General features: G+C 63.9%; 1 protein-coding gene across 5 annotated transcripts in view; it reads left to right on the top strand.

Annotated features, from left to right (window-relative positions):
* The window catches only part of Rasgrf1 (Ras protein specific guanine nucleotide releasing factor 1), a 75,714-nt gene extending 55,317 nt beyond the window's left edge, over positions 1–20,397 (top strand). For all 5 annotated transcript variants that reach the window (XM_048329588.1, XM_048329586.1, XM_048329585.1 and 2 more), the window contains 11 exons: positions 1–30; positions 472–581; positions 1,328–1,440; positions 2,863–2,923; positions 6,848–6,951; positions 7,827–7,911; positions 10,013–10,210; positions 11,400–11,479; positions 16,644–16,761; positions 18,374–18,442; positions 20,111–20,397. The exon at positions 1–30 ends at the window's left edge or, in 3 of these variants, runs on beyond it. In XM_048329588.1, the coding sequence (XP_048185545.1) occupies positions 1–30; positions 472–581; positions 1,328–1,440; positions 2,863–2,923; positions 6,848–6,951; positions 7,827–7,911; positions 10,013–10,210; positions 11,400–11,479; positions 16,644–16,761; positions 18,374–18,442; positions 20,111–20,203 (1,061 nt within the window). In that variant the 3' untranslated portion in view covers positions 20,204–20,397. The remainder of the gene's footprint in view (positions 31–471; positions 582–1,327; positions 1,441–2,862; positions 2,924–6,847; positions 6,952–7,826; positions 7,912–10,012; positions 10,211–11,399; positions 11,480–16,643; positions 16,762–18,373; positions 18,443–20,110) is intronic.
* Positions 20,398–24,993: the final 4,596 nt, after the last annotated feature.

Genomic DNA, 24,993 nt, shown 5'->3' with positions numbered 1-24,993 from the left:
AGTACCGCAGGGTGTCGCTGGCCGGGGCAGGTGCGCGGGGTGTGGGGGGGCGGGCGGGCGGGCGGCACGAGGAGAAGGACCGCAGGGTGTCGCTGGCCGGGGCAGGTGCGCGGGGCATGGGGGGGTGGGCGGGCAGGCGGCACGAGGAGAAGGACCGCAGGGTGTCGCTGGCCGGGGCAGGTGCGCGGGGCGTGGGGGGGTGGGCGGGCGGGCGCAGACCCCGCGGCACAGACCCCCCCACCCCCGGGCCACGGTCGCCCTGCGCGGAGTATTTGCTGCACTGGGGATTGGGGCGCCACAGTTCAAAGCCAGCCCAGGAAGGAAAGTCAGAGACTCGCTTCCAATGGACCACCCAAGACGAGCTGGAGCGGGGCCGGGGGGGGGAGGGGGGGATGGGGGTGGGGAGGGGAAGTTCCTGAGCCTCGGTCCGGGAGCTGCACCCAGGTCACGGCCCCCTCTCCTGGCTGGCAGGGTTCCCTCCCGACCAGCGGAACAACGGGGACAAGGAGTTCGTGATCCGCCGGGCAGCCACGAACCGCGTGCTCAACGTGCTGCGCCACTGGGTCTCCAAGCACTCGCAGGTGGGTGAGCCCCGCGGGGTGTGCGCGTGTGCGTGCGTGTGCGTGTGCGTGTGGAAATAACAGGCCCCGGGGCAGCGCCGCGCCCTCAGCAGGACAGCCGCCCGCCCGGGGGCCCCCTCGGAGGGCTCGCCCCACCTCGGACGGCCCTCGGCCACGCCCAGGGGCCCCAGGCCTCCGTGTCCCAACGTCTGCCTTGCACGCCGGGCGCGGGTGCTCACCCCTGTAACTCAGCCGCTCGAGAGGCTGAGCCTGGGCAGGAACGCCCACGAGACTTAGCGCCAAGGAAGCAGCAGAAAGCGGGAGTGGAGCGGAGGAGCCTTTACTGCTGGAGGGCCAGCCGTCAGCAAAGAGAAATCGCAGGGGGCTGGGAACGTGGCCCAGTGGCGGAGCGCTCGCCCCCTATACCTGAAGCCCTGGGTTCGATTCCCCAGCACCACAGAAGGGGCGCTGTGGCTCAGGCGGCCGAGTGCTAGCCCTGAGCGCAAAGAAGCCAGGGACGGCGCTCAGGCCCTGAGTTCAAGACCCAGGACTGGCAAAATAAAAAATAAAAAAAAAGAAGTCTCAGGGACAGCGCCTGGGCCCTGAGCTCGAGCCTGGGACTGCCCCCGCCCCAAACAAAAGGCCTTCCTTGCCCGCCTCTGTGGGGCCGGGGGGACCCGAGCGGGGGCCCCCTCCCGCAGCCGGGCGCAGAGCACTGTGGGACGGCCCAGGACGCGCCCGCCGAGCCCCGTCCCCTCCTCCCACAGGACTTTGAAACCAACGAGGAGCTCAAGTGCAAGGTGATCGGCTTCCTGGAAGAGGTCATGCATGACCCCGAACTCCTGACCCAGGAGCGGAAGGCAGCGGCCAACATCATCCGGTGAGGACCGGGCGGACGCCGGCGGGCCGGGCCGGGCCGGGGCAGGGGTCGTGGGGGAAAGCGGGGCGGGAGAGAGGAAGTGGGGACCGCAGACAGCAGAGGGCCAGGCTCTGCGAGGCCGCTCCACCTGCCCCGCCCCTGCGGGGCCGTGATCTCCGCCAGGCCTCAGCCGCCCGCTCCTCCGGCCACACCCGGGGCCGCGCTGGCCGCCTGGCCGGCACCGGAACGTTCTGTGGGAGCCGGTGGCTCGCGCCCGTCACCCCAGCTACTCGGGAGGCCGAGATCCGAGGCGCCCAGTGCAGCGCCAGCCCGGGCGGGAGAGTCCATGAGACCCCTGTCCCCAGCGCGCCACCAGAACACCGGGGCTGCCGGTGCAGGTCCAGTGCGTGAGCGCCAGCCTTGGGCGGAGGAGCTCAGGGACGGCGCCCCAGCCCAGAGTTCACGCCGCGGGACCAGCACTTAAGAGCATGGAAGGGGAGTCCTGGGGCGCACCGTGCCCCGCAGCCAGGGCGGCCCCCTGCTCCCGGCCCGCGGAGCCCCGCTGGCCCCCTCCTTCCACCCCAGGCCCGCAGAGCCCCCCTGGCCCCCTCCCTCCTTCCACCCCAGGCCGCGGAGCCCCGCTGGCCCCCTCCTTCCACCCCAGCCCCGCAGAGCCCCGCTGGCCCCCTCCCTCCTTCCACCCCAGGCCGCGGAGCCCCGCTGGCCCCCTCCTTCCACCCCAGCCCCGCAGAGCCCCGCTGGCCCCCTCCTTCCACCCCAGCCCCGCAGAGCCCCGCTAGCCCCCTCCTTCCACCCCAGGCCCACAGAGCCCCCCGGCCCCCTCCCTCCTTCCACCCCAGGCCGCGGAGCCCCGCTGGCCCCCTCCTTCCACCCCAGCCCCGCAGAGCCCCGCTAGCCCCCTCCTTCCACCCCAGGCCGCGGAGCCCCGCTGGCCCCCTCCTTCCACCCCAGGCCCTGCAGCCTTGGGCACCCAGGAGCCCCTGCTGCCTACACAGCCCCACCCACAGGGGCCACCCAGAGCCCCTGCCCAAGTGAACTGTGAGGAAGAGTGTCGAGGAAGGGAGAGGAGAGGGGCTCTGAGGTCAGAGAGGGAGAGCGCACGCGCGTGTGCGGGCCCCGGGCTCACACTCGCTGCCCCTTAGCTTCCTCGCTGAAGGCCGGCCCGCTACCGCTCAAGCCCACCAAGCCACTTCCACTTCCAGCCTTTTGCTGGTTCAGTGGAGCGCAGTCTCGCAGACTCTCCTGCCCAGGCTGGCTTTGGATCGGGATCCTCGAGTCCCAGCCTCCCGAGTGGCTAGGATGAGGGGCGTGAGCCCCGCGCCGGCTGGGCAGAGGGCATTGGGGGGGCGGGGGGGGGCGCCCGGGCTGGGGAGGCGGGGGGGGGGATGAGGCTGAGCTGGGCTCCCCTGCCCCCTTCCCCAGGACTCTGACGCAGGAGGAGCCGGGGGACAACCAGATCACCCTGGAGGAGATCACGCAGATGGTGAGCAGAGCTGCCCCCCCCCCCCCGCTCGCCTGGGGTCCTTCTGCCTCCCCTCCCCAAGACCCTGGGGCCTGGGCCACGCAGAGCGAGGGTGCAGCGAATCCCCCCACGGTTGCGGAGCTCTCCAGAGGCCGGGGCGGCCGGGGGGGGCCTTCCCCACCTCACCCCACTGCAGATGGCCCCGCACGCCCCTCAGCCCACAGCAGCGCCCCGGCCGTCTCTGCCTCCGGGGCTGCAGGGCCACGTCCTCCCCGAGTCTGCGTCGTCTTCCTTCCGCCTCTGACCGCCTCTGGCTGCAGGCCATCTGTCCGTCTGCCTCTGTCTCTCTGCCTCTGTCTGTCTGACTCAGTATGCCAGTCTGTCTGTCTGTGTCTGCTGCCTCTCTGTGTCTGTCTGCCTGTCTGTCTCTGATCTCTGTCTGTCTCAGTATGCCAGTCTGTCTGTCTCTGTCTGCCTGATGTCCGTCTGTCTCTGCCTGCCTGTCTGTCTCTGTCTGTCTCTGCTGCCTGTATGTCTGTCTGTCCCTGTCTGTCTGTCTGTCTGTCTGTCTCCGTGGCCACATTTCTCTTTCTTACCGGGACTGAAGTCACAATAGATTAGAGCCGGCCCGGCAACCCCATCTTCACTTAACCAAAGCCACAGAGTCTAGCTCCACGTGCGACCGCGTTGACAGGCACCACGGGCTGAGGTTTCCTTTCCGGTGCCAGTCCTGGGGCTTGACCGCAGGGCCTGGACGCTGTCCCTCCTTTTGCTCGAGGCTGGCGCTCCTCCCCTTGCAGCTTCGTGGTGGCTCCCTGGAGCTGAGTCTCTCGGGCGTTCCTGCCTGGCCGGCTTCGCACCTCGGCCTCCTGGGCGGCAGGGGTCACGTATGTTTTTCAATAGTGCTGCATTATCTCCCCATGTCACAGATGGGGAAACTGAGGCCCAAGGAGCTTGCGTTCCCCCCCCCCCCCAGGGCTGTGCTTAGGGGGCAGCGGTGCAGAACGCTGGTGTTGGTTCAGGCCTGGCCCAGCAGAGCACGCAGGACGGCTGTGCCCCTGGCCGGGGCGGGGGGAGCAGGGCCGGGGCCCGTTTGCACCCCCAGAACGTGCCGGTGAGCCGCACGCGGCGCGCAGCCCTGTGTCACAGTGCCGGGGGCGCGCGGCAGACCCTCTAGCCTGTCATTCCCGCTACTCAGGAGGCTGAGGGTCGCGGTTCAAAGCCAGCCCGGGCAGGAACGTCCGTGAGACTCTCATCCCCAGTGAACCACCAGAAAACCAGAAGTGGTGCTGTGGCTCAAGCGGTAGAGCGCCGGCCTTGAGCAGAGGAGCTCGTGGGCAGCACCCAGGCCCCGGGTTCAAGCCCCGCAATCCACACAACAACCGACGCGCATAAGGGGTCTCTGCTCCCCTGGGGACAGGCGGAGACCCCTCCCGAGCTGCCCAGGCCCGTGGGGGGCAGACGGCATCGCGAGAGGCCCGTGCCTCTGTTAGAGCTTTCTCGGAAGGGCGGCAGAAGTTGTGGACGGTGACCTTGCCTCCCGGGGCCCCGCTGCCTGGGCCACACCCAGAGCCCCCAGACGGGCCTGGCCCACGCTCCTGCGGCCCCCAGAGGCGCTGGGTCGCTCCGGCTGGATGCCCCCTCGGCCGCCCTGGGCCCTGCCCCGGGGCACTCGGTCCTTCTCAGAAGCCCAGCAGCCCACGGCCCCACGGTCACCAGCCTGGCTCCAAACTCCTCCTCCCGGGCTCCCTCCCCACACGGCTTCCCGCCAGGGCCTCTGCTTCCCGCCCTGCTGACTCAGCCAGGAAACATCCGGCAACACAGCCAGCGCCGTGCCCCCTCCCACACACACACACACACACCACGAACCACACACACACCACACACGCACACACACACACCACACACCACGTACCACACATACCACACACCACACACCACACACGTACCACACACACACCACACTCACACCACACACACACCACATAACACACACACCACGTACCACACAACACACACACCACGTACCACACAACACACACCACACACGCACACACATACCACACACCACACACACCATGTACCACACACGCCACACATGTACCACACAACACACACACCACGTACCACACACACCACGTACCACACACGCCACACACGTACCACACACACACCACACTCACACCACACACGCACATACCACATAACACACACACCACGTGCCCCACGCACGCATACACCACACACACCACATAACACACACACCACGTGCCCCACGCATGCATACACCACACACACCACATAACACACACACCACACACACCACGTACCACACACACACAATACCACATACCACACACGCACACACACCACATAACACACACCAATGCCACGTACCAGACACCACACACACCACACACACCACATAACACACGCACACATACACCACACATACCACACACACCACATAACACACACCAATGCCACATGCCACACCCCACATACCACACGCGCACACACCACACACGCACACACACCACACACACCACATACCACACATGCATATGCCATACACCACATGCACCACACACATACCACATAACACACACCAATGCCACATGCCACACACTACACGCACCCCACATACCACATGCGCACACACCACACATGCACACGCACCACACACACACACACGCACGCACACACACCACATACTATACACATCACACAGACCACACATGCACACGCACACACACACACACACGGCTGGCTCTGGGACCCACAGCCAGGGCCTAGCAGGTGGGCAGACCTCACCATTGGCAGAGAAACTAAGAAAGAGGGAAGGACAAGCCTTGTCCCCAGGCTTGGGTGGACCCCTCTTCCCTTGGTTTGGGGGCAGGGCGAGTGTGGGGCATCTTGTTTGTGTGTCTGTCTGTCTGTCTGTCCTGGGTCCTGGGAACTCTCCCTGAGCTATTATGCTCGAGGCTAGCACTCTACCCCTTGAGCCACAGCGCCACTTCCGGCTTTTTCTATACATGTGGTGCAGAGGAATCGAACCCAGGGCTTCGTGCCTGCTAGGCGAGCGCTCCACCACGAGGCCGCGTTCCCAGCCCCACCCCTGACCTTTGGCGGGTTTGTTGGAGATAGGAGTCTCCCAGACTTTCCCGTCCCAGCTGGCTTCAAATCCTGACGGTCAGATCTCAGCCGCCTGCGTGGCTGGGATTGCAGGCGTGAACACCGACGCCCAGCCCTGCGCTTGGGCCGTGGGCTGGGGTGAGAAAGCGCAAGTCCTGCTGGGGAAGGAAGGCAGGTCCCGCTCCAAGCCCCTCCGCTGTGGAGGTGGCCTGCCCCGATGGGACACGGGGGCTTCGGTCCTGACCCGATCCTCCGTGGACCATCCCTCCCTCCTTGCCTCCCTCCCCCCGCCCCCCCCGGGTCCTGCAGATCGGGGCAGCCTCCCCTCCTCGAGCCCTCACCCCACCCCTGCCTGTCTGCAGGCGTGGGCGGGCACCGGTGCTCACGCCTGTCCCCCCAGCCACGGGGAAGTTGAGCTCTGAGGGCGCGTGTGTGCAGCCAGCCTGGGCAGGAAGGCCCGTGAGACTCTCACTAACCTCGGAAAAAGCCACCGGTGTCACGGTGGCTCCATGGAGGGCGCTGGCCTTGAGCAAAGGAACGTGGGGACGGTGCCCAAGCCTTGAGTTCAAGGCCCAGGACTGGCAAACGAACCAACCTGAGCGAGGGGAAAGGGCTGGGGACGGGGCTCAAGGAGGGAAGCCCCTCAGATCAGGGTGGATGGGCAACGGGTGACAGACAGCAAGGGAATGACCTGGAGCCCGGCAGCCACGCGCAGACCTGCACCCCAGCGGGCGGCGGAGGCCGGGCACCCCCCCCCCCCCGGTTCCCGCCTGCCCGGCCGCCAGTGACCACCCCGCTTGGCCTCCACAGGCCGAGGGCGTGCGGGCCGAGCCCTTCGAAAACCACTCGGCCCTGGAGATCGCAGAGCAGCTGACGCTGCTGGACCACCTGGTCTTCAAGAAGATTCCGTACGAGTGAGTGGGCGTCCTCCTCCCTCCCCGCCGGGTGTCCCCATCCCTCCTCCATCGGTGTCCTCATCCCTCCCCCCTCAGTGTCCTCATCCCTCCCCCGTCAGTGTCCTCATCCCTCCCCCCTCGGTGTCCTCATCCCTCCCCCCCCGAGTGTCCTCATCCCTCCCCCTCAGTGTCCTCATCCCTCCCCCCTCAGTGTCCTCATCCCTCCCCCTCGGTGTCCTCATCCCTTCCCCCTCGGTGTCCTCATCCCTCCCCCCTCAGTGTCCTCCTCCCTCCCCCCTGGTGTCCTCCTCCCTCCCCCCTCGGTGTCCTCATCCCTCCCCCTGGTGTCCTCATCCCTCCCCCCGGGTGTCCTCATCCCTCCCCCCCGGGTGTCCTCATCCCTCCCCCCGGGTGTTGTCCTCCCTGCCCCCACTTCAAGCCGTCCCCCGCCTCTCAGATCCCCCACCCACGGTGACCCCTTCCTTCCCCGAGGCCTGTGGTTGCGGGTCAGCTGCGCACAGCGGTGTTTCCAGAAGCACCTGTAATCCAGTTCCTATTCTGGAGGTCGAGAGCATGCGTGCATGTGTGTGCACACATGGAGCCCGGCTACACGCCTGTCATCACAGCAACCCCGGAGGCTGAGATCTGGGCGTGGCAGAGAGTCCGGGAGACTCTCGTCTCCAATTAAGGAGCAAAACGGGGGGAGTGGAGGCGTGGGTTAAGCGGAGGCGCACCAGCCTTGAGCGGGGAAGGTGAAAGCCCAGGCCCTGAGCCCTGAGTTCAAGCCCCAGTCCCAGCATGAGGAAGAGGAGGGGAGGGCTCCCTCCCCCAGCAGCCGCCCCCTCGCAAAGCCGTGAGCTGAGCGCGGCCGCCCCCCCCCCCTTGCCCGGCAGGGAGTTCTTCGGCCAGGGCTGGATGAAGCTGGAGAAGAACGAGCGGACGCCTTACATCATGAAAACCACCAAGCACTTCAATGACGTGAGTAGCACGGCCCGGGGGCTGAGGGCGGGAGCTGCCCCCACCCCCGGGGGGCCTCTCATACCCCAGCCCGGCCTCGGCGCCACCGTCGGTGAGCCGGTTCCTGAGAGATGAAGAGTCTCAGGACTTTGCGGCTGGGACTGACCTTGAACTGTGATTCTTAGGTCTCAGCCCCCCGAGTGTCCACCGCTTTGGCCACAGGCCCCGTGGCTTCAAGTAGCGGGGAAGATGGGCCCTTGGGAGAAGCATCTCAGAGAGACAGAGTGCCCAGCCCCCAGGAGGCCCCACAGGCAGCATGGGGGAGGGGGCAAGCCGGGTCACAGAGGACTGGGGTGCAAAGCCAGCCTGGGCAGGAAAGTCTGTGAGACTCTTATTTCCAGTTAAGCACCAGAAAATGGAAGTGGCGCTGTGGCCCGAGTGGCAGAGTGCTGCCTCGAGCAAAAGAAGCTCAGGGACAGCGCCCAGGCCCTGGGCTCAAGCCCAAGAACGGCAGGTGGGGGGGGGGGGGGTGGGGGGGGCAGCGCAGAGCTGGGTGCCGGCGGCTCAGCCCTGTAATCCTTAGGAGGCGGAGGTCTCGGGGTACCAGTTTGCAGCCATCCGGAGCTAGAAAGTCTGACGCTTATCTTCAATGTACCAGAAAAAAAATAATAAACCGCTAAAGGGACAACACGGTGCGTTCAAGCCCCCACACTGGCACTGTGTAGATAGATATACACACAGGACACACACGTATATTTATTTAAAATAACATATATAATATTTAAAATGTAAACGTATGGTACGTAGTAAATATGCTTATGCGGTACATAATTACGTTGTATGTAGCATAGTATGTGTTATAGAACATGTAACATAAAGCACATACTTATATCATACAGTATTAAAAACCATCCCGTCCTAGCAGCGTGCAGGCAATGGTGGTCCCTGCCGGGCCCCGGGCTCCTGACGGCCCTGAGACCCCGGGCCCTGGAATCCTCACCGTAAGCAGAGAGTCCCTGCCAGCCCCGGAGCACGAGGCTCCGCTCACGCGGACGGGCGCGGGATCGGCCCGGGGCCCGGGGGGGGGGGGGGAGGGGGGGGGCGGGGGGGGGCGGGGGGGGGGGGACACACCCAGTCCCGGAAGGGCCCTGGCGGCCAGCCAGCAGGGAGCAAGAAAGATCGGCATTGCGACACGGAGGAGGGGTGCAGCGACCGGCCGCTCCCCTCCCCTCCCCCCCACCCCGTCACGTGCAGGGATGGAGCAAGTACAGCACAAGATCCCAAGTAAAGCCAGAGCGGTGGCTCCGCCCGCCCGCCCTAGCCCCGCGGAGGCTGAGACCCAGGATCACAATCGAAGCCCGCCCAGACAGGCAGGCTTGGGAGGCCTCTCCCCCGTTCCGCAGCCGAGAGCCGGAAGCGGCGGCTTCACTAGTGGTATAATGTCTAGCCTGGGCAGGAAGCTCTGAGTTCAAGTGAGGTTCAAAGCCAGCCCAGGGAAGGAGCGTTCACTGAACTCTTACGTCCAATCAACAAGCAAGGCGCTGGGAATAAAAGTGTTGCCCAAGTAGTAGAGCCCTGGCCTTGAGCAAAAAGCTAAGGGACAGGGCCTAGGTCCTGAGTTCAATCCCCAAGGCCAGCACGCACGCACAGACGCGCGCACCACACGCACGCACACGCACACGCACACAAAACTACGTTTGAGGTTTCTTGGTGGTAAAATTCTGTCTTTTTTTCAATGTTTATTTTCTATTTAATTATCTGTTTGTTTTTGTTGCCAGTCCTGGGCCTTGGACTCAGGGCCTGAGCGCCGTCCCTGGCTTCTTTTTGCTCAAGGCTGGCACTCTGCCACGTGAGCCACAGCGCCACTTCTGGCTTTTTCCATCTATGTGGTGCTGGGGAATCGAACCCACTTCACGTAGGCGAGGCGAGCGCTCTACCGCTAGGCCGCGTTCCCTGCCCAACTCTTCGACGTTTTACACGATGACTGTTCTAATCCGTTTTCAGTTCCTTTTTCTTAGGACTTTCAGCACGGTGGTATTGAAAGAATGACCGCCTTTCAGGGTTACCGATTCCTCTCCCTTGGCTATTTTTCTCTTTCCTGTCCTATTGCGTCGGCTTAAAGATCAGTAACTTGATCGCGTCGGAGATCGTGCGCAGCGAGGACCTCGCGGCCCGGGTGAACGCCATAGAGAAGTGGGTGGCGGTGGCCGACATCTGCCGCTGCCTGCACAACTACAACGCGGTGCTGGAGATCACCTCCTCCATGAACCGCAGCGCCGTCTTCCGCCTCAAGAAGACCTGGCTCAAGGTCTCCAAGCAGGTATGGAGGGAGGCCCCGGGCCCCGGGCCCCAGCCCTCCAGATAGCAGGCCCTCAGCTGGAGCAAAACAATCCATCGCCATCATTACCTGGGCCGAGCACAAGCCATGCGCACCCGTCCTCCCAGCCACCCGGGAGGCTGAGACCTGAGGACTGTGGTTCAAAGCCAGCCTGGACGGGAAAGTCCATGAGACTCTCATCTCCAGTGAACCACCCAAAGGCCCCCAAATGGAGCTATCTTTGCTCAAGAAAGGCAGACATGCTCAAGAAAAGCCTCCAGGCCCTGAGGTCAGCCTCCAAGGTGGGCACGGAAAAGGAGACCGGGAAAGGAGGAAGCGCCCCAGGGAGCCCAGAAAAGGCCTCCTGACCGGTTCTCCAGGTCTCCCCTAATTACGCAGTATCTCAACGAGGGCTGTTTTTTCTTGTTTTGTTGTTTTCTCCCGTCCTGGGGCTTGAGTGGCTCACACTCTTGCTAAGCTTTTTCCACTCAAGGCTGGTGCTCTACCCTATGAGCCACGCGGCCGCTTCTGACTCCACTGATTCCCTGCAGATAAGAGTCTATAGACTTGGTCTGCCCTGGCAGGCTTTGAACCTCAGTCCTCAGATCTCAGCCTCTCGAGTGGCTAGGATCACAGCCATAAGCCGTGGTGCCCGGCTTTTTTTTTTTTTGTCAGTCCTGGGATTTGAACTCAGGGCCTGGGCACTGTCCCTGAGCCTCTCTGTGCTCAAGGCTAGCGCTCCGCCACGTGAGCCACAGCACCGCTTCCAGCGTTTTCTGAGCAGTTTATTGGCGCTGAGAGTCTCAGGGGCTTTGCCGCCCAGGCCGGCTTTGACCTGTGATCCTCAGATCTCAGCCTCCCGCGTGGCTGGGGTGACGGGCGTGCACCACGGCACCCCGCTTCGTTCTGGGTCTTGATTCCTAACTCTGGGCGGGCAAGGCCCTCACATCCGGGAGGCAGGTCAGCGGGCGTCCCCGCTCTGGGTTCAGGCTCCTGGAGCCCCCAGCCGCGCTCAGACCGCGGCCGCTCCGGCGCCACGCCGCCGTGGGACGTGAACACGCCCGTGCGTGCGTGTGTGCGTGTGCACGCGCTCCTAGGAGCTGGGCCCACCCCCAGCCGGCTCAGGGGTCCAGCCCCACCCGGCCCCTCGCGAAGCCGGGCCGCGCGTCACCTCCTGCCGCTTCCCTTCCAGACGAAAGCTCTGATCGACAAGCTCCAAAAGCTGGTGTCCTCCGAGGGCCGATTCAAGAATCTCAGAGAAGCCCTGAAAAAGTAAGTCTGTGTCATTCTGTGACGCTGAAAACGCTGCCCCTCCCCACGCTGCCCTGCCGGGTGGAGCGGGAAGTCCGTCCGTCCGTCCCACACCCCGAAGGCCGGTCAGCGTCGCCCTCCATCTGCCAGGGTGTGGAGGCGTTTCCACGGGGCGGGGAGCCCGGCACAGCGCGGAGCAGCGCAGAGCAGCTCCCGAGCCCTCCTCCCCCTCCCCCTCCCCACCCTCCTCCCGCTCCCCTCCTCCTCCTCCCCCTCCTCCCGCTGCCCTTCTCCTCCTCCTCCCCCTCCCCCTCCCCGCCCTCCTCCGGCTCCCCTTCTCCTCCTCCCCCTCCCCCTTCCCGCCCTTCTCCCCCTCCTCCTCCTCCCCCTCCTCCTCCTCCCCTCCCCCCCCACCCCGTTCTCCTCCTTGTGTTTTGTATTTGGGATGGGTCCAGCCCTGGTGGTTTGTGCCTGTAATCCCAGCTACTCAGGAGCCCAGATAGGATGGCCTGCATGTAAAGGCCGGCCTAGGCACCCATGACTCCAGACCCTGTCTGCGACTGTCAGAACATCTCCAGACTTTGCAAAGCTGACCCCCAAGGCCGCCACCCTCTTCCCGTCTGCTCCTCAGACAGAGTAGTGGCTGTGCCACTGTCCTGGGGCTGCCGCGGTCAGAGCCCAGCTGTGCCCAGGCCGGCGAGCTGGACCTGCCTGGGGCACCCACCGGGTGGGGCAGCCACGGCCCTGGTGGTCACCCTGGAGGGAGGCCGGGTCCCACAGGGGCCTGTCAGGGGGCGAGATGGAGGCCCGTCTCTCCTAGCCGGGCAGGCGCCTCCCTTGACCTGGAGAGACCCTGGGAGACACCCAGGCACCAGCGTGCCCCCTTCCTCCAGAACCTGAAAGCCACGGGGACCCCCAGGCAGGTCACCCCACCGTCCTGAACCCGGAGGCTAGGCAGCCTGACCATGGTTGTGACACCCTACAAGCCTGCCCTGTCCTCCTGCCTGCCTGCCCTCTGTGATCCGTGCCCTGTCCCCCAACCTACCTCCTGTCCCCGTCCCCCATCCTCTGTCCCCATCCCCCTCCCCGTCCCCATCCCCCTCCCCATCCCCATCCCCATCCCCGTCCCCATCCCCGTCTCCATCCCTTCCCCCTCCCCATCCCCTTCCCCCTCCCCCTCCCCATCCCCATCCCCATCCCCGTCCCCATCCCCCTCCCCCTCCCCATCCCCCTCCCCCTCCCCATCCCCATCCCCCTCCCCCTCCCCATCCCCATCCCCATTCCCCTCCCCATCCCCCTCCCCATTCCCATCTTCGTCCCCTATCCTCATCCCCATCCCCATCCCCATCCCCGTCCTCATCCCCCTCCCCATCCCCATCCCCCTCCCCATCCCCATCCCCATCCCCATCCCCATCCCCATCCCCATCCCCCTCCCCCTCCCCATCCCCATCCCCATCCCCATCCCCATCCCCCTCCCCATCCCCCTCCCCCTCCCCATCCCCATCCCCATCCCCATCCCATCCCTGTCCCCATCCCCCTCCCCATCCCCATCCCCCGTCCCTGTCCTCATCCCCATCCCCATCCCCCTCCCCCTCCCCATCCCCATCCCCATTCCCCTCCCCATCCCCCTCCCCATTCCCATCTTCGTCCCCTATCCTCATCCCCATCCCCATCCCCATCCCCGTCCTCATCCCCCTCCCCATCCCCATCCCCCTCCCCATCCCCATCCCCATCCCCATCCCCATCCCCCTCCCCCTCCCCATCCCATCCCCATCCCCATCCCCCTCCCCATCCCCATCCCCCTCCCCCTCCCCATCCCCATCCCCATCCCCATCCCCATCCCCGTCCCCGTCCTCATCCCCTCCCCGTCCCCGTACCCCTCCCCGTCCCCATCCCCCTCCCCCTCCCCATCCCCATCCCCATCCCCATCCCCATCCCCGTCCCCATCCCCATCCCCATCCCCGTCCCCATCCCCGTCCCCCTCCCCATCTCCATCCCCTGTCCCCGTCCTCATCCCCATCCCCATCCCCCTCCCCGTCCTCATCCCCATCCCCCATCCCCACCCCCCATCCCCACCCCCATCCCCCCTCCCGTCCCCTCGTCCCCCCACCCCGTCCCCGCCCCCGCAGCCCGTGTACCATCGCCTGACCATTGCCATTCTGTTTGTGTCCTCAGAGTCTGTCACCCATCTGTGCCTCCCGGCTGCCTCCTCCTCCGCCCGGGCTCCCTGGGGCCCCCTGGACGGTGCTTGTGGGGACCCCTCCACACCGCGGCCCCGCCTGGCCCTGTGCCACCCTCCCGACTGCCCCGGGCACGCAGGGGCCCCCCGCCCCCCCCCACACCTCGAGGGGTGACGAGCCCCCCCCCCCCCGCAGGCACACGAAGCCGGGGGACTGTGCTTCCCCCGAATTCCCCAACGTGGAGCCCTGTGCCCCCCCCCCCCCGGGAACAGCCTCAGGCCACCGCCCAGCCTGGAAGGCGGCTCAGTGGCAGAGCGCTCACTTCGCACACACAGAGCCCTGGGTTCGAGTCCTCCGCACCACATACACAGAAAAGGCCAGGAGTGGCGCTGTGGCTCAAGTGGTGGAGCGCTAGTCTTGAGCAAAAGCAGCTCGGGGACAGCGCTCAGGCCCCGAGTTCAAGCCCCAGGACTGGACATAAGTATTCCCACAGCCAGGCACCCGTGGCACACGCCTTTAATCCGAGCTACTTTGCACGCTGAGATCAAGGTTCAAAGCCAGCCTGGCAGAACATAGGTGAGACTCTTATCTCCAGTTAACCAGGAAAAAAATCTGGAGTTGGAGGTGTGGCTGAAGTAGTAGAGCGCCATCCTTGAGCAGAAAAGGCCGACTGAGACTGGGAGGCCCTGAGTTCAAACCCCAGCACCAGGCCCTGGGCCCAAGTCTGTGTCCGTCCCCATTCCCTGCTCTTTGATGCTGCTCTTTTGCAAGGTGACCTACGTCTTCTAAGGTTGGGGAGCTTCCGGTCTCAGGCCACGCAGGGCCCTCAAAATCGTTGGGTGCCCGATGACCCTGACGTAACGGCTGCCACCTCGGCCATCTGTCTGGGCACCGTGGTTCACACCTGTAATCCCAGTGGACTCGGGAACCCAGATCGGAGGACTGTGGTTCAGAGCCGGGCACCGTAGCTCATTCTTGTAATCCCAGCTCCTTGCGGACAGAGACCAGGAAGGTCACGGCTCAAGGCCAGCCTGGCCGACAGTTAGCATGACTCCATCGCAATCAAAAACCAAAGTGTGGCGGGACACGCCCGCCGTGCCAGGTGCACGGAGGACACGGGAAGGACGGTCACCTGGGCAAGGACTCGGGCTCTACCTAAAGAAAAGTGAATAGCAGGCGGGAAGCGCTGGCGCGTTGGCCGATAGGAGGCTCTGAGTTTAAACTCTGGTGCTGCCGGACCACTTTTTTTTTTTCAATTAAAAATTTAAGAAAGAAAAAAGTGGGAGAACGTCGCCAGTGCTCTGTGTGCCGGCACCTGTCCAGCACCTCCTTGACGGCTCTGCCCCTCTGCCGGGCGCCGGCACTCACGCCTGTCATCCCAGCTGCTCGGGAGGCTGAGGTCGGGAGGCCGCGGTACGAAGGCAGCCAGGCAGACAAATCAAAGACACCTTTATCTCCAGTTACTTCCAATTACCTCTAGCGGCAAAAAGCCAGACGTGGCGGCGTGGCTTGAGTGGCACCGCACCAGCTGTGAGCAAAAGAAAAAATCTAAGCAAGGCACCGAGTTCAAGCAACCAGTACCAGCCTGCCCCAGAGATTTTTAATTCGCTCCTTCCCGGGTGGAGGAACAGCACACTTACGGGAAATACAGAGTTACTATTTTTGTTTTTTGTTTTTTGTTTTTTTTTTGGCCAGTCCTGGGCCTTGGACTCAGGGCCTGAGCACTGTCCCTGGCTTCTTCCCGCTCAAGGCTAGCACTCTGCCACTTGAGCCACAGCGCCGCTTCTGGCCGTTTTCTGTATATGTGGTGCTGGGGAATCGAACCTAGGGCCTCGTGTATCCAAGGCAGGCACTCTTGCCACTAGGCTATATCCCCAGCCCCAGAGTTACTATTTTTAAAATACAGTATAAACAAACCCGTGCTGTTACATTGTTTCGATATTAATGCTCACCAGTCATGCAATATGGAGACCTATTTGCTTCTTTAAAAAGACAGCGGAGTGGATGAGTGGGGTCGGAGCTTCCCTCCTCCAGTGGCTTTGCCATGTTGTTGTTGTTGTTGTTTGGACGGAGGAGCCTTGTTTGCCCGTGTGCTGGTCCTCAGGCTTGAACTCAGGGCCTGGGCACTGTCCCTTCACTTTTTTGCTCAAGGCGGGTGCTCTTCCCTCGGGAGCCACAGCTCCACTTGCAGCTTTCTGGTACTTTAATGAATAAAGGTGTCCCGAGCTGGCTTTGAACCTGGATCCCCGGACCTCAGCCTCCTGAGTGGCTGGGATGAGAGGCAGGAGCCCCAGCACCGGCCATGCCAGACGCTTCGACGCGGAGGGGGACACAGCCTCTTCCCCTTCCCCCCCACGTCGGTGCCCTCAGATTCCGCTTGCAGACGGCCAGAGAGGGAAAGGACTGACCTAAGGCCACACAGCGGGCCCGCGAGGGATCCCCCCCCCAGCCCGGCAGGGTCATCCAAGTGGGCTCGCGAGCTGGGTCAGGATGGAGGGTCCCCTGCCCAGCCCCCCGTGTGAGCTGAGAGCACCCGCGGCTTCAGAGGCCCCCGGAGAATCTGGCATGGAACAGGGACAGGAGCCCGGCTCACGGCCGCCCGCAGAGGCCTGGCCCATCCCCAGAGCGCCGACTGGGGGGTCCGCGCAGTGGGCTCCCACCCCTCCCAGAAGACCCTGCCCGGCCCCAATCCACACGCCGGCCGGGCCGGGCCGGCCGACCCTGAGGGCTGGGCTACAGTCACTGCAGAGAGACGGAGCCCCGGGCGCAGACCGGGAGACCCAGGCCAAAGACAGGCAGGGGGCCCGCGGACCGAGCCGCCCCACGGCCCCCGAAGATGGGGCGCTCCTGCCTGGCCCGCAGCCCTAGGCCCCGCACTGAGCGCTTGGCACACAAGAGCCCCCCTGCCTCGCAGGCCAGCCAGACTTCCATGCAGGGGCGAGGGGTGGGGGTGTGCTCTTCCCACAGTGCTCCTTTGATGGAGTGCAAACACGTTTGTTTCCAAGTTGTGACCCGCCCTGCGTCCCCTACCTGGGCATGTACCTCACCGACCTGGCCTTCATCGAGGAGGGGACCCCCAATTACACAGAGGACGGCCTGGTCAACTTCTCCAAGATGCGGATGGTGAGCTTCCACGGGGCAGGGCGGGGTGGGTGCCAGGAGAACCCAGACCCCCCCCTCCGCTGTCCCCGGAGCCGAGCCCAGGGCCTGCCCCTCCAGTCGGAACCACCCCATGAGATCACAGATGCCCTCTCCCCCTCCCCCCCAGCCCAGGGCCTGCCCCTCCAGTCGGAACCACTCCATGAGAACCCAGACGCCCCCTCCCACTCCCCCCCAGCCCAAGGCCTGCCCCTCCAGTCAGAACCACCCCATGAGATCCCAGACACCCCCTCCCCCTCCCCCCCAGCCCAGGGCCTGCCCCTCCAGTCAGAACCACCCCATGAGATCCCAGACGCCCCCTCCCCCCCAGCCCAGGGCCTGCCCCTCCAGTCAGAACCACCCCATGAGATCCCAGACTCCCCCTTCCCCCCAGCCCAGGGCCTGCCCCTCCAGTCGGAACCACCCCATGAGAACCCAGACGCCCCCTCCCCCTCCCCCCCAGCCCAGGGCCTGCTCCTCCAGTCAGAACCACCCCATGAGAACCCAGACGCCCCCTCCCCCTCCCCCCCAGCCCAGGGCCCTGCCCCTCCAGTCAGAACCACCCCATGAGATCCCAGACGCCCCCTCCCCCTCCCCCACCGCCCAGGGCCTGCCCCTCCAGTCAGAACCACCCCATGAGAACCCAGACACCCCCTCCCCCTCCCCCCCAGCCCAAGGCCTGCCCCTCCAGTCAGAACCACCCCATGAGATCCCAGACGCCCCCTCCCCCTCCCCCACCGCCCAGGGCCTGCCCCTCCAGTCAGAACCACCCCATGAGAACCCAGACACCCCCTCCCCCTCCCCCCCAGCCCAAGGCCTGCCCCTCCAGTCAGAACCACCCCATGAGAACCCAGACGCCCCCTCCCCCTCCCCCCCAGCCCAGGGCCTGCCCCTCCAGTCAGAACCACCCCATGAGATCCCAGACGCCCTCTCCCCTCCCCCCCAGCCCAAGGCCTGCCCCTCCAGTCAGAACCACCCCATGAGAACCCAGACACCCCCTCCCCCTCCCCCCCAGCCCAAGGCCTGCCCCTCCGGTCAGAACACCCCATGAGAACCCAGACACCCCCTCCCCCTCCCCCACCGCCCAGGGCCTGCCCTCCAGTCAGAACCACCCCATGAGATCCCAGACGCCCCCTCCCCCCCAGCCCAAGGCCTGCCCCTCCGGTCAGAACCTTCCCAGCTGGGTGCTGGCCACACTGCTGCCACCCCAGCCCCTCAGCAGGCTGAGGTGGGAGGGTCAGGTTAGGAGCCAGCCCGAGCACACCCATCTGTGAGACTCTCGTCTCCAGTTTACCAGCAAGAAGCTGGAAGCAGAGCTGCGGAGAAGGTGCTAGAGCACCGCCTTGAGCTCAGGAGCCGAGGGAGCGCCCAGGCCCCTGACTGAGTTCTAGCCCCCACACCGATACCGAAAAGAAGAAACAAAACGTGTGTTTCCGTCGAGGGTGTCGGGTGTTGTGTCCCGGGGGCCTCCCTGGTGGCAGGGGCTTGCGCAGGGCGTGGCCGGCCCGCAGAGGGTGGGCACGCTGGGCTTCCCGTCCGCACCCGTCCCCCTCCCCCTCCCCTGGGTGACCGCTCAACGGGGCCTCTCCTCCCACAGATATCTCACATCATCCGGGAGATTCGCCAGTTCCAGCAAACCGCGTACAAAATAGAGCACCAGGCCAAGGTGAGTGGGGGGGGGGAGATGGGGGGGCCCAGCCCCGGCAGGCTTCCTCCCTCCCGCCCCCCCTTCCTGCTTCCTTACCATCCACTTCCCCTTCCTGACGCCTCCTGCCCCCCCCCGGCTCCCTGCAGCGTGGGTCAGAAATGAACGGGGGGGGCCTTCAATCAGAGCCGTGCTGGCCGTGGCGCTGGGGCTCAAGAGGGAGGACGCCAGCCCAGAGCCCAAACCAGAAACAAACACAGAGGAAGGGCCCTGGGTTCAAACACCAGCACCAGCACCAAAATAAACCAAGGAACAGACTTGCTTCTGATCCAGCAGCGATCAGAAGACCACACGCCTAAGGGGAAAAATACCTTTGTGTATTCTGGTACTGGGGCCTTGACCTGGGGCCTTGAACTCCCCCTCTGCCTTTTCCTCTCCCGCCTCAAAATGGGTGCTGGGGTCCCAGCTGCCCGCCCAGCGCTTTGGCTGGGTCCTCAGAGCTCGGCCCCCCGAGCAGCCAGGGCGACAAGCATGAGCCACGGCGTCCAGTAGGAAAATGATCTTCTTTGTTACTTGGTGTCCGGGGATCTGGGGCCGGGACGCGTTCCCTCTCGGGAAGAGTCTCCTGGGAGCCAGAGCTGCCTGCGTGGTGTGAATTTGGCGAATGGGCTGGAATTAGGCGCAGGGCCCGAAAGCCCAGCGTGGGCAGAGGAGGCAGGAGGGGAGGGAGGAGGCCGGGCCTCCAGGGTGGGGCTGCCATGGGCGCCCTCTCCGCACTCCAGGGCCCAGTGTTTTCAAACACTTGGAAACACTGGAAGAATCGTGACGCATCCGCCATTTCGATTCGACAGTTGCTCTTTCGGTACGCAGGCTAAACACGTCACGGCGTGATCCAAGAAATCACAGTGAAGGGGGATTTTCAGTGTGTGTGGTTTAATATTGCGTCTGAGAAAACCCCAGGGCTGAGGACGTTGCTCGGTGGTAGAGCCGTCGCCTGGCACGCGCAAGGCCCTGGGCTCCTTGCCCAGCAGCCCACAGGGACAGGCGGTGTGAGCGGAGCAGGACCAAGGAAGGACTTGGCTCACGTGGTGGAGTACTGGTGCGCGTGCACGAGGCCTTGAGGCCAAACCCCAGCACCACCGACATCGTTTCCCACAAAGCTATCGCCCACTACCGCACCCCTGGGGTCTTGCTTTTGCTTGGGGGTTTCTGTGCCCATACTGGGGCCCAAACCCAGGGAGTCCTGCTCTCATTGGCATTCGCGTTCCAGGTGGGTGCTTTACCACTCGAGCCACGGCCCCATTTCTGGCTTCTTGCCGGCTGACTGGCGAGAAGACTCTCACAGAGCGGGGCACGGGCGGCTCACGCCCGTCACCTTAGCGACTCGGGAGGCTGCGGTCCGAAGTCCAAGGTCCAAAGCCAGCCTGAGCCAGAAAGTCTAAGAAATTCTTATCTCCAATCAACCACCAAAAAGCCAGGGGTGGAGGTGTGGCTCAGGTGGTAGAGCGCCGGCCTGGAGAAGGGACAGCCTGAGCTCGGGCCGGCGTCAAGCCCTGGGGCCGGCACAGCCAGGCACGGGTCGGGAAGAGCCGTGCGGGCCCTCCCGCCGGGGCTGGGCTGGCGCTGGGTTGCCTGGGCGACGGCGTGCCCGCCCACAGGGCCCGGCTGCTCACCGTCTCCCCGCCGCAGGTCACCCAGTATCTGCTGGACCGGTCTGCGGTCCTGGATGAGGAAAGTCTGTACGAATCTTCCCTCCGCCTGGAACCCAAGCTCCCGACCTGAGGCGGCGCGGCCCGGGGCCCAGGACGCCGCCCGCTGCCCTGCGCTGTACATAGCCCCTGGCGTCGCCGGCTCCCGCGAGTCCTCAGACCCGGCCTGCTCCTTAGATTCCCGTAGAGCTGGAACGTGGACTTCTGCGCCCTCCTGCAGACTCTGCCCGCCACCCCCAAAGCTCCCCAGCCCCGTCCCGCAGTGCCTGCGCCCCCACCTGCTGCCCCTCCCGTCCCCTCCAGCCGGCACTCCGCTCAGAAGAGAAGACACAGCCCTCCTGCCCTCCTCCGGCCTCCCTCCCAGCCCCAGCTCCCGGGGGCGGGAGGGAGGGGCGGGGGCAGGCCGCCTTCCAGCATGTTCTGTGTACTCGTCATACCTGGGGGTGGGGGTGGGGGAGGGGAGGCCATACCCGTGCGTCCGGTCCTCGACCAGTCTTCCCGCCTGCTGACGGTGAGCCTACTTTGTGAAGCAGCTTTTCAGCCCAGACCCACAGCCCGCCCCCCGCCCCAGCACCCCCGGACCCGACCGGGAGGAGAGCCCCGCGCGGTCACCCCGGTCACCTGCCCCGGGCTGCCCTACTCTGAGATCCACCCCGCCGTGAGCACGAAGAGTCGCCCAGAACCCGTGGGTGCGGGCGGGGGCTCGGCGTCCCCACCCTCGGCCAGTCGGGGCGGCTGGGGGGGCCTCTGCCCAGTGTCCGCCGCAAGTGGGGTGCACCCAGCGTCCCTCGCTCCCGCGTGGCCTGGCACGGGTGTGCGGTGCCCGCGGGGGGCGCCCACCTCCTGGCGCCCCGTCTAGACGCCCCCAGCAGGAATAGAGACCCCCAGCCGCTTCCTCTGTGAATACCACCGGTCTTTTTTACGCTGTACAGTACCAAGAACACAGATTCCCTCGGCAGAGGCAGGCGGGCCCCGGAAGCGACGCGTGAGCAGCCCGGCAGGATGGGGATTCTCCGGCGAGTCCTCCAGCCCACAGCTCACGGCTTGTTTGGAGAAAAACACAAAATGAGATTTCCATTTTTGTAAAAATATATGTCTCCTGATTACCTCTTGCTAATAAATCTATTCTATCTCAGGGTGAACTGCGGCCTCTGAGGGCTTTCATGATCCACTCCAGGCCGGCTGGGCGGTGCAGGGTGCCCGCCAAGGCCCCGCGGCCCCGGGTGACCCCGGGTGTCGGGGCCCCACTCCTGCCTTGCAGGGGCCCTGGCGGGCCCGACCAAAAGACCCCAGAGCCTGGGGGCTCCGCCTGTCGTTCCAGCCACTCGGAGGCTTAAGATTCGCGGGTGTGAAGCCAGCCCAGGCAGAAAAGTCCATCAGACTCCACTCCCAATGAACCAACAAGAAAAATGGGGGGAAGGGGGGCTGGGAAGGTGGCTTGGCGGTAGAACACTCGCCCTAGCACGCAGGAAGCCCTGGGTTCGGTTCCTCAGCACCACACACACAGAAAAAGCCGGAAGTGGCGCTGTGGCTCAAGAGGTAGAGCGTGAGCCTTGAGCAGAGAAGCTCAGGGACAGCGCCAGGGACCCGAGTTCAAGCCCCACAACCAAGAAAAAGGTACTAAGGAGGCTGAGATCTGAGGATTGTGGTTCAAAGCCAGCCCTGGCAGGAAAGTCTGTGAGACTCTCATGTCCAATAAAAACAACTGAAAAATAAATAAGACCTGGAGATGGAACTGTGGTGCAAATGAGAAAACACTAGCCCTTGCAAAGGAAGCTCGGGGCCAGTATTCCAACAATAGAAGCCCCTCAGTGAGCCGGTGGCAGAGCCAGGAGCCCCCCAGGGTTCCCACCAAAGACCCTGGGTGCGAGGCCCACCGCGCTCCCTCCCGACGGGCGGAATCCCATTTTGTGCAGTCAGGTGGTTTCGTGACCTTATCAGCCATTACCCGTGGTATCTGTTTACTGAGCAATTAGAACAAATGACTCATGACCCCGAAACAGCAGGAGCGTTCCTCACGGCAAGGGAGGGCAGGTGCCCTGAGGTCAGCACACTCCAGGCAGCTCTCTCCACTCAGCCTGGGCCCCCCGGGACTCCCCTGAGGCCCGCAGCCCCTGGATCCTCGGTACCCTCCCCACGCCTGGTCCCCACCCGCAATGCCTTGCAACCCGATTGTGTCACGGCCCGTGGTCCTCGAGGCTGAGCTCGGCTCCGGAGTTCCCTCCTCAGGCACCCGCAGTCCACGTGCTGCCTGGGTCAATGTCACCAGTCCCTGAATGCTGGGGCTCAGAACCAAGGGCCTGGGGGGGAGGGGGGAGGGGGGGCGGCAGGACGCCAGGCTCTGAGCTTAATGTAGAGCTCACAGGGTTTTCCCTTCCATCCCCTGCATAAGAGGCAACCTAAAAGCTGGTCCTCCAAGCCTAAGCTCTGAGGGTGGCAGTCTGAAGCCAATGGGGGGGGGGGGGCTGGGAACGTGGCCTAGGGGTAGAGCGCTCGCCTCGTATCCATGAAGCCCTGGGTTCGATTCCCCAGCACCACATAGATGGAAAACGGCCAGAAGTGGCAGAGTGCTGGCTTTGAGCAAAGAGAAGCCAGGGACAGTGCTCAGGCCCTGAGTCCAAGGCCCAGGACTGGCAAACAACAAAAAAAGCCAACCCTGGGCAGGAAAGTCAGTGAACCACGCAAAGCTCAGGGACAGCACCCACACCTTGAATTTGAGCCCCAGGGCCCATACTAAAAGAAATAAAAAGCCAAGCAGAGGGGTAGGCCTTGAGTTCAAGCCACAGAAAATATAAGTAAATAAATAATTTTTAAAAATTAGAGCCAGGACTGGTGGCTTCCACTTATAATCCCAGCTGCTGAGGAAGCTGAGATCTGAGGACTGAGCTTCAAGCCAGCCCAGACAGAAAAGCCCATGAGATGCTTATCTCCAATTAACCAGCAAAGACTGGAAGGGGAACTGCGGCTCAAGTGGCAGAACGCCAGTCTTGAGCAGAAAAAGCCCAGTCAGAGTATGAGGCCCTGAGTTCAAATCCCCATACTGACACAATGAATGAATGAATGAGTTAATGAATGACTGAATGAAAAATCCCAAGTGAAATCTTCACTGTACACACCAACCCACTAAACATCAATAGCTCAGCCTGTTTTGTTTTGTTTTTGCCAGTCCTGGGCTTGAACTCAAGACCTAGGTGCTGTCCCTGAGCTTTTTCAGCTTGAGGCTAGTGCTTTGCCACTTGAGCCACATCTCCACTTCTGGCTGGTTGTGTGTGTGTGTGTGTGTGTGTGTGTGTGTGTGTGTGTGATTGGAGATAAAGAGTCTCACGTACTTTCCTGTCCAGGCTAGCTTTGATCGCCTCAAGAGCTCAGCCTCCTGAGTAGCTGGGTTGACAGGAGGGAGCACTGGTTCCTTAGAGTTTTGCCGGTTTGAAGTCTGCTGGGGACGCCTAGTTTGGCCCACAACTGAGCAGAATCACCTAACACAAAGCCTGTTTCCCTACCCTACAGTGAACAGCTCACGCTTTGTGGATGAAAGACGCTCTAGAGTGTCAGTTCACCCACGTGACTCAGAAGCTGGCTGGGAGTGACTGGCAGTTGACGGACAGCCTGAACAGAATGGCACTGTGTACTGCTAATTCAGGAAGAGATGAAGATCACAGCCCTGCCTCTGCAGGCGCTGGTGGCTCGCATCTGTAAGCCCAGCTACTCGGGAAGCTGAGATCTGAGGATCGAGGTCTGAGGCCAGCTCCGGGCAGGAAGGTCTGTGAGACTCTCATCTCCAATGGACCAGCAAAAGTCTGAAGTGGCTCAAGTGGCTGATGGGCAGTCTTGAGCAAAAGAGTTAAGCGACAGCCTCCAGGCCCCGAGTTCAAGCCCCAGTACTGGCATCAAAGCAAACACAAAAGGAGAGAAAAAAAAAAAAAAAGGGCCATTCAGAGCCAAGTGCAGTGGCTGGCGCCTTTCATCTCGGCTTCTGGGGAGAAGAGATGAGAGAATCAGAGTTGGAAGCCAGCCGGCGGGAGAGTGCACGAGGCTCTTATCTCCAACCTACGACCCAAGAAGAAGCCGGGCCTGGAGCTTGTGGTTCTTGTGGTCAAGCACTAACCTGGGTTACAAAAAGCTCATGGGCTGCACCCCTGCGTTCAATCCCTGGGACCTGTGCACACACACACACGCGTGTGCACACACACCACATACACACCACACACGTGCACATGCACATGCACGCACACCACACACAATACACCACACGCACATGTGCGCACACACGCACACCACATACCATGTCACATACACACCACACACATGCACACGCATGCACATCACATACACACCAGACATGCACACACGCACACCACACACCACATGTGCACACACACCACACACGTGCACACACACGCCTTCAGGAAAGAACCTGGCCCTGGGGCTGGAGCTGCACCCCAGCGTCTGGACCCCACTCCTCATGGGGGCGGTGGAGCCCCCCAGCCCTCCCCGGTCTGCACGCTCCAGGGCCCGGCCCTTCCCACCCGCGGGGACAGATGCCTCTGGGGTGAGCAGGGTGCAGCCGGAGCCCCTCCCCAGCCCAGCGGGCCGGCCAGGGGCGGGCGGAGGGGGAGGGCAGGCCCCAGGGGGACCCCAGGGTGGGCAGGCCGGTCGGGAGGAGGGGGGATGGGGAAGAGCACCTAGGACCCGTAACTTCCAAGTCCGGGAGTTCGAATCCAGAGAGCAGCACCACGGGCCACAGGGCTCGGTCTCCACGGCCCCCGTACCCCGCCCAGGGGTGACGAACCCCTCACAGCCTCGCCCTTCCACGCAGATGCCCGTCCTGCCCACCCGCCACGCCAGGGGCCCGCCCAGGCCCTC

This window comes from Perognathus longimembris, chromosome 20 (genome assembly GCF_023159225.1).
Source record: "Perognathus longimembris pacificus isolate PPM17 chromosome 20, ASM2315922v1, whole genome shotgun sequence".
Taxonomy (NCBI): domain Eukaryota; kingdom Metazoa; phylum Chordata; class Mammalia; order Rodentia; family Heteromyidae; genus Perognathus; species Perognathus longimembris.
The sequence above is the reverse complement of the archived record's forward strand: the minus strand, read 5'-3'. Positions and strand labels throughout refer to the sequence as shown.